This window comes from Coloeus monedula (assembly GCF_965178545.1).
Source record: "Coloeus monedula genome assembly, chromosome: 39".
Lineage (NCBI taxonomy): Eukaryota > Metazoa > Chordata > Aves > Passeriformes > Corvidae > Coloeus > Coloeus monedula.
Genome location: NC_138819.1, coordinates 658,175 through 666,837, shown reverse-complemented (window position 1 = coordinate 666,837; position 8,663 = coordinate 658,175). Strand labels below are relative to the sequence as shown.

The 8,663-nt window shown below is 73.6% G+C and overlaps 1 protein-coding gene across 1 annotated transcript; it reads right to left on the bottom strand.

The window, feature by feature from the left end:
- Window positions 1–288: 288 nt before the first annotated feature.
- Window positions 289–8,209, bottom strand: SIPA1 (signal-induced proliferation-associated 1; the record flags this gene model as incomplete). Its single annotated transcript, XM_082300249.1, has 15 exons — window positions 289–759; window positions 1,353–1,425; window positions 1,519–1,588; window positions 1,872–1,970; window positions 2,208–2,295; window positions 2,380–2,449; window positions 2,550–2,825; window positions 3,031–3,302; window positions 3,633–4,410; window positions 5,068–5,225; window positions 5,451–5,554; window positions 5,902–6,076; window positions 6,605–6,790; window positions 7,126–7,247; window positions 7,504–8,209. The coding sequence occupies 15 exons, from the start codon at window positions 8,207–8,209 to the stop codon at window positions 610–612; spliced, it is 3,327 nt and encodes a 1,108-aa protein (XP_082156375.1). The 3' UTR covers window positions 289–609.
- Between the last annotated feature and the right edge of the window lie 454 nt (window positions 8,210–8,663).

Here is an 8,663-nt window from a genome sequence, read left to right as displayed (position 1 = left end):
ACGGGGGACACAGAGGGGGGTGGGGGCAATGTCACATGGGGGGGACACACGGGGGGGGGGGTCCAGTGTCACGGGGGGGGGGGTCCAGTGTCACATGGGGGGGACATGGAGGGTCCAGTGTCACACGGGGGGGGGGAGGGGACATTCGGGGGTGTTCCAGTGTCACACGGGGTGGGGGGGGGGGGGACCACGGGGGTGTCACAGCTTCAGTTTCACAGTTAGTGGGGGCACACGGGGGGGGGGGGGGCTGCGAGTGTGCGCAGGACGAGTGTGCAAAGGGGGGGGCTGGGCACGGTGGGGGGGGGCACGGTGGGCACGAGGTGAGTGTGCCAAGGGGGGGGGGGGCGTGTGCGGGGGGGCACGGGGTGAGCGTGAGCGGGGCGTGAGCGTGCAAGGGGTGAGCGTGCAAGGGGTGAGTGTGCAAGAGGTGAGCGTGCACAGCGAGTGCCCGATGTCACCGTGCCCACCTGGCCGTGCCACCTGCGGCTGCCCCTGTGCCGGGGAGGGGAGGGGGTGCTGCCGCTGTCCCCGAGTCCTGCGGGGTCCCACAGCTCTCAGGGTGTTCGGGGGTGTATCTCAGGGGGTTTGGGGGGGCTCCCCGGGGGGCTGTCAGGGGGTCTCGGGGGTCCCCGGGGGTCGCAGCAGCCTCGTGACGCGGCTGAGCCGCTCGTTGGCGTCGTCCTGGCCTTGCTGCAGCCGCCGGGTGCTGCGGCGGAGCCCCCGCAGCTCGGCCCGGAGCCGCTGCTGCGCCTCGTGGCCCTGCCCCACAGCGACCCCCGGGTCAGCCCCTGCCCCACGGAGACCCCCGGGTGAGCCCCTGCCCCACGGAGACCCCCGGGTCAGCCCCTGCCCCACGGAGACCCCCGGGTCAGCCCCTGCCCCACGGAAACCCCCGGGTCAGCCCCTGCCCCACAGCGACCCCCGGGTCAGCCCCTGCCCCACGGAAACCCCCGGGTCAGCCCCTGCCCCACAGCGACCCCCGGGTGAGCCCCTGCCCCACAGCGACCCCCGGGTCAGCCCCTGCCCCACGGAGACCCCCGGGTCAGCCCCTGCCCCACGGAGACCCCCGGGTCAGCCCCTGCCCCATGGAGACCCCAGGGTTCAGCTCCCTCCGTTTTTCCCCAGTTCCCTCCCAGTATCTCCCCCAGTGACTCCCAGTACTCGCCATTTCTCCCCCCTGTATCCCCAGCTGCCCCCCAATTCTCCCCCAGTCGTGTCCCTTCAGTGTCCTCCAGTGCCTCCCAGTACCCGCCCCCAGTGCCTCCCAGTACAGCCCCAGTGCCTCCCAGTACCCGCCCCCAGTGCCTCCCAGTGCCTCCCAGTGCCCCCCAGTGCCTCCCAGTGCCCCCCACCTCCTGCAGATCGTCCTGCAGCCGCTTCAGCGCCGCCTCCAGCTGCGCCACCTTCTCCGATAGACTCTGGGACCTTGTGGGGGGGGGACAGGAGGGGTGAGACCCTCATGGGGACCCCCCCCTGCACCCCCCCAGTCCCATCCCCCCCCCCCCCATCCATCCATACTCATCCTCGGGGGCTGCCGGGCTCAGGCTCTGCTGGACCCCGATGTTGGGGAGCTCCCGGAGTTGATGCCCTGGGGGGGAAGGGGGGAGATAAGACCCCAAATTGGGGTTCCCCATCCCGACCCTCCCCATTCCCACAATCCTCAGCCCCCCCCAACTCCCCCCAACCCCCCCAGACCACCCTCAATCCCCCCATCCCCACCCAAGACCCCTCCCAGTCCCCCCCTAAAAACCCCCTCAGTCCCCCAGTGACGGCCTCCAAGACCCCCCATCCCCCCAAAATCCCCCCAAAACCCCCTCAGTCCCCTAATGATGACCCCCCGGACCCCCCAAGCCCCCCCAAAGCCCTCTCACCCCCCCGGGCGATGGCCTCCAGGACCCCGCTGCAGGCTGTGGCCAGGCAGGCGATGACGTCCCACTCGTCCTCCTGGGGGTCCCCGGACCCCGACAGCACTGGGGGGGAGATGGGGGCGTGGGACAAGAGTGGGGGATCCCTCCAGCAGGTGTGGGACAGGGACACCCCCAGGGGACACCCCGAGGGGACCAGGGGACATCCCGGGGCTGGGGACAGCCCAAGGAGCTGGGGGGGGCCTTCGGGGGACAGGGGACACCCCCAGGGGACGTGGGATGAGGGGACACGGGGGGAGGGACACGGGGAGGGGGGGACACGGGGGGGTCCGAGCCACTCACGCCTGCCCAGAGAATGTCGCAGCGAGGGGCCCAAGGGGGGGCTGGGCTCGGGGGGGGCCGCAGGACCACCGGCATCCGGGGAGGGTCCCTGGGGACACGGGAGGGTCAGCGGGGACACGGGGACACTGGGGGGGGGTGGTCATGGTGACACGGGGGGCACACGGGGACTCACCGGGTCCCCAGCCGGGGGGGGGCTGTGGTGCGGCAGCAGCAGGTCCGGCGTGGGGTCAGCCAGGGGGGGCCTGGGGCGTCGGGGGGAGGGGGAGGTGACAATTCTGGGGGTGGTCCCGGGGGATTTGGGGGTGATGCCGGGGGTTGGGGGGCGTTCCCCGTGTCACTCACGGGCTAGGGGCGTGTCCGCTCGGGTTCTCGGGGGTCCCCGGGCTGGGGGGGCCAGGGGGGAAGGGGGTGCTCTCCTCGTCCAGCGCCAGCGCCTGCAGGAGCCGCAGGGTGTCGGGGGACAGCCCCCCCGCGCCCCCCCCGGCCTCCCCCGCGTCGCTGTCACCCCCCGAGTCGCTGCTGGTGTCCCCGATGTCCCCGCCGGGGTCCCCAGCGCCGGGGTCCCCCCCCGCGGCCCGACCCTGCTCCAGCGAGCGGGCGTAGAGCTCCGAGAAACTCCTGGGGGGGAGGGGGGGGACGGGGTGGGGACAGGGGGGGACACACTGAGGACACACGGGGGTGGCCCGGGGCCACTTGTCCCCGTGTCTCTGCCCCCCGTGTCCCCCCAAGGTCCCCAATTCCGTGACCCTCCCCCCCCATATTCTCCTCCCAAGACCAATCCCCTCTTTGCCCCCCTAGACCCGCCCCCACGCCCCCCACTCACCGCCGGGGCCGCCCGTCGCGGTCTGGGGGCAGCAGGGTCAGGGGTCCCGAGGGGCGCCGGAGCAGCGCCCGCAGCCTCCGGGGGTCCCCGCGGGGGAGGGGGCAGCGCCCCACCCGCAGCAGCCGCGTCCCGGGCCGCAGCCCCGCGGTCTCGGCGAACGAGAACCGAGTGACGGCCGTCACGACCCCCGAGGGGTCCACGCGGAAGCCCCGGCGACCCCCGGCCCCCCGCGGCAGCGCCAGTTCCTGAGCCTCGCACCCCCGCGTCACCGCCTGCGGGAGGGGGGGGACAGCGGCTCAGGGGACACCGAGACCCCGATGGAGACCCCCACAGAGCCCCCCGCCCACCCGTGTCACCGCCTGCGGGGGGTGGGGGTGGGACAGCGGCTCAGGGGACCCCCGCCCTTCCACGTCACCAGGCCAGGTGGGGCGTGGGGACCCCCGGGAACGGCGACAGGGACCCCCGGGGGGTGATCCTACACCACCCCACAGGGCACCCCATGGGTCACTGCCCTGTCCGAGCCCCGCAGGATCCCCCCAAAGCCCCCCAGTGCCCGTCCCCATTTCCTCCCAGTCCGCCCAGTTTCTCCGCCCCGCCCTCACCTGCAGCCTGGCCACCACCTGTGGGGCCGCGCCGTGGGGCAGCCGCAGCCCCAACCACTCGCCCGCCCCATGGAAGATCTCCAGGCGCCCCTCGGAGAAGCCCCAGCCCAGCACGTCCCGGCAGGCGCAGCTGAACAGCGTCCCGAGGGGGGTGGCGACCGTCCCCGCCTGAGAGGCGACTTCCCCCGGCGGGGCGGCGACCTCGCCCGGGTTATGGGGGGGCTCCCCTGGGTGCGCGGGGAGCGCCCCCGAATTTGGGGGAAGCTCGCCGGGATGTTGCGCGCCCCTCCCTTGATGCCGGGGGGTCTTCCCTGAGTTGGCGGCCACCCCCCCGCAGCGATCGGCCACCGCCCCTCGTGGCGCGGCGACCACCACGACCCTCTCCGCGGCCACCCCGAGCAGGCACGGCAGCTCGGCCCCGCCGGGCCCCCCCTCGGCGCGCGCCCCCCACACCAACGCCCCCGCCACCACCCCCGCGCCCCCCGAGCCCCCCGAGGAGGAGGAGCCGCCCCGGCGGCGACCCCCGAGCGCGGGGAGCCCCCGGGGGGGCGCGGGCAGCGGGGCCCCCCCGCCGTGGGCGCGCAGCAGCTCCTGCAGGTACTGGCGGCGAGTGCGAGCGGCCATGGCCCCCAGGCGACCCCCCCGCGCCGCCGCGTTCTCGCCGTTGATGGCCTTGGCCAGCAGGAAGGGGCGCAGCCCCGCGCCCCCCAAAAATCGCTGCCCCGCCGCCAGCGCCGGCCCGAACGGGGGGGTCTCCTCCGGCCGCACCACTGCCACGCTGAGGGGATGGGGGAAGGGGGGAGGATGGGGGGGGTTTAGGGACCCCAGACCTCGTGGGTGATCCCCAACACCCCCCCCCCAGGAAGCAGGAGAGACACGCAGGGATTGGGGGAGACTCCCCCCTCCCCCAACCCGCCCAGGAAGCTGAGACCCCCTGAGAGCCCAGGGAAGCAGCCGCCCCCTCCCCCCCGCCGCCCCCAGACCCCCCATGGGAACCCCCAGAGTCTCCGCAAGCTCCCCCAGCTCGAGGGCCACCCCCAAAACAACCCAGGAGAGACCCCAGGGACCCCCAGAGGGACCCCCAGAGGGACCCCCAGAGGGACCCCCGTGGTCCGTGGAAAGCTCCCCCAGCCCTTCCGGAGGGCTTGGGGACCCCCATGTAACCCTGGATGAGCCCCCCCACCCCTTCAGGAGCACTTGGGAACCCCCAGCCCCCCGTCTGAGACCCTCAGAGACCCCCAGACCCCCTCCCCGAGGACCCCTGGGACCCCCCCACCCCTGTCTGATCCTCTTGCAGACACCCCCAGCACCTCTGTATGAGCTCCCCATCCCACCGGGGGCCCCCAGAACCCCCTCGTATGAACCCCCCGACCCCTGCTTGAGACTCTCGGGGACCCCCAGACACCTCCCCTCCCCCCGGGACCCCCGGCCCTACCTGTAGGTGGTTTTGGGGGTGCAGGGCTCGTGCACGCGCACCACGAGGAAGACGTGCTGGAAGTGGCTGCGCAGGGCGCGGGGGGAGAAGGGGCGCGCCCCCGGCTCCTGGAACACGATTGTCACGATATCGTTCCCGATATGGCGCTTCCGCAGCAGCTGCGGGGAAGGAGAAGGGGATAAGAACCCCCAAAACTGTCACCGGGGGGTGGGGGGGGGGTCCAGAAGGACCCCCAGCCCCATAACCCCAGGGACCCCTGAGCTCCCGGTACTTGCCGGGGGCAAAGAGCAGCACTGGGGGGAGGGGGGACCCCAGACCTATGGACCCCCGTGACCTCCCCATAACCCTGTGGCCCCCCCTATGATGCCGTGACCCCCCAGTACCTGCTGGGAGTTGCGGGGGGTGAAGGGCAGCATGGTGCTCACGTGGAACATCACCTCGTAGCCGTGGTACGTCGTGTACAGCGAGTGCGTCCCCGTGGAGTCGGCTGGGGGGGCACGGCCTGAACCCCCACCCCACCAGGGAACCCCTGCCCCGTGGCCCTGCGCCCTCCCCCCCCCAAATCCACTGTGTCCCCCTGTCCCCACGTCCTTCCTGTGCTCCCCACGTCCCCCTTTCCTCACATTGCTCGTGTCCCCTTCCCCTTGTTCCCCATCCCCACATCCCCCCAAGCCCCCTGTGTCCCCTCCACGTCCCCCCAATTCCCCCATGCCCCCCACCTGTCCCACCACCCCCATCTCCCCCCCACGTCTCTGTTCCCCCATGTCCCCCTCATGTCCCCGTGTCCCCTCATGACCCCCACGTCCCCCGAAGTCCCCGCGTCCCCGGGCTCACTGCGGGTGTCCAGCTGTGCCCGGTACCCGTCGAAGCCCCGCAGCCTCACGCGGGTGCCCAGAAGGGACAGGAACTGCTCGAAGGCGGGCCCGGGCCCCTCGTTGTTGTACATCTCCTCCTCGGAGCCCTGCCCCGCTCGGCAGTACAGCACCCCCACCTTGCGCTGCCGGCTCACCTGGGGGGCCCGGGGCGGGGGTGGCGAGGGGGACAGAGACCTCACACGGGGGTCCCCACCCCATCCCACCACTGTGTGCCCCCTCCCATCTCACACCCCACCTTCCCTGTCCCATTCGGGGGCTCCCTCGTCCTGTCCCATGTCCCGCACCCCACGGGGGTGTCCCCTGTCCCCCTTGGGGACCCACCTTGGGGGTGTCCCCTGCGGGTGTTTCCCACCCCATCCTCCTCCCGCGTGTCCCCGTCCCCTGTGCGGAGACCCCCGAACACCCCTCACCACCTCCCACAGCGTGGGGGGGGGGTCAGTGCTGGTGCAACCCCGGACCCCTCCAACCCCACCCTGGTGCAGGTCCCACCCTCGGGCAACGCCCACCCTTGGGCAAGCCCCCCCAAGCAACGCCCCCCCCCCCTCCCGTCACCCCTCCCCCAGGTGTGGTGACACCCAAACCATCCCCAGATCCTCGTGCAGGCCGCCCCCGCCCCGCCCGCCGCCCTTGGTGCGAGACCCCTCCCCAAGCCCACCCCTCACCCCCTGCTCGTCCAGCTTGAGGAGGGTCTCCTGCACGGCAGGGGAGGGGGCGAGGCGCAGCCCCCCCAGCGCCAGCCCCGGCAGCAGCAGCTCCAGCAGCTTCCGCGGGGGGACCCCCCGTGCCCCGGGGGGGCGGCAGCCGGGGGGCAGCGCCTCCTCCAGCACCGACCCCCGCAGCGTTCGCAGCTGGGGAGGGGGCGGGGGGGACGGACAGGGGAGGGGTCAGGCTGGCGGGGTACCCCCACCCTGAGCACCCCCAGAAACCTTCCAGGCCCTGCTGGCCCCCTGGGGGGTCTCCTATCGGGTTTTTGGGACCCCCAGGTGGCCCCCCACCCCCCTGACTTTGCCCATCCTTAACCCCCCTAGCCTTGCCGAGCTCTGACCCTCCCCCTTCCCAGGACCCCCCTGACTCCGCCCGCCCTTTTGGGACCCCCAATCCCCTGACTCCCCCCGCCCCGACCCCCCCCTCCCTCAGGTTCCTCCCCGCCCCTCCCGCCCCCCTCAAGCCCCCCCCGGCTCACCTGGCAGGTGCGCACGATGATCCTGTGCAGCACCTGGGGCCGGGGTCCCTCCTTCTCCTCCCGCCGCAGGGACACGGCCACGGGCCCCAGCCGGGGGTCCTCACCCAGCAGGTTATGGTGCTCTGGGGGGGGTCAGAGGGGGTCGGGATCCCCACAGCTCCCCCAGCCCCCCTACAGCCCCCCACGGTCCTACCCGGGGGTCAGGGGGTCCTCACCCAGTAAGTTCGGGTGCTCTGGGGGGATCGGGGGATGAGATGGGGGGGATGGCACGCTCCCAGCCCCCCATCCACCACTTCCCCGCTCCCTCCCCACCTTTCCCGCATTGTACCCCCCCCCCCCGTGCCCCCCGACCCCCATTCCCCCCCTCCCCCAATTCACCTTTCCCATAGAAGTATTTGCGGTAATACTCCGCGCCCTCGTCGCTGTGCTCGATGGGGTGGGGGGGTCGCGACCCCGCCGGGGGCTCCTCCAGCACCGCCACCGCCGCATTCGGCAGCTGCCCGGGCCCGGGGGGGCCCTGGGGAGACCCCAGCCCCGGCTCCTGCTCCCCCCCCGTCTCGCAGCAGAAGCGGGGGCAGCTCAGCACCAGCGCCTCGGGGTCGGGGGCGGCCCGGGGGGAGCCCGGGGGCTCCTCGGGCTCCAGGTGAGCGGCGGAAGCCCCCGAGGTGAGGCTGGGGGGGCCCGGGGGAGGCTCGGTGGGGTCGAAGAGGATGCTCTGCACGTCGTAGTGAGCGAGGAGGGGGCTCCAGGGGGGGCGGGGGAAGAACTCGGGGTCCCCCCCGCCGGCCGCCAGCCCCAGCAGCAGCAGAGGGTCGCGGAAGCGGGGGGATGTGGGGCTGGCCCCCCCCGCCGCCTCCTCGTGGCTTTGGGTGCGGCTGCGGGGGGACACCCCCGCCGGGGACCCCCCCTCCTCGGGGGGCCTCCCCAGCGCCGCCTCGCTGCCGCTGCGCTGCCGGGGGACGGCGACCCCCGGGGAGGGGGGCGGCGACGGGACCACCCCGGCCGCGACAGGGGGGGCGGGGGAGGGGGGCGGCCGGGCCAGGGGGCCCCGCATTTTGCGGAGGAAGAGGTCGTCGGACTGCATGGTCCCCCCGGAACTCCCCCGACACTCCCCAGGACCCCTCAATTCCGCCCACCCGGGACCCCCACGGACCCGTCTGTTCTCCTCTAAGACCCCCAGGGACTCCCTAGGACACCCCCGGGACCCTCAGGGAACCCCAAGAGGGTCTCAGGGGCTCCTTAGGGCCCCCCCGGGGGTCTCCAGGACTTCCCCGCCCCCCCGGTTGTAGCGGGGATCCCGCACCCAGCGATTTGTCAATGGGAGCGTGGGAACGGACCCCGCGCTCCGATTGGCTGCCCGTGAATTCCCGCGTGCCGAGGCCCCGCCCCCTTTCCCACGCGCCCCTCTCCGGGTCGGGTCAATGGGGGGGACTCGGGGGTGGGGGGGGGGGGGGGCTCCGACCGCGGCGATCGCTGGGGTGGGGGGCGCCGGCGACACCTGGGGAGGGACACGGGGGTCAGCGGGGGGTGGGAGGGGG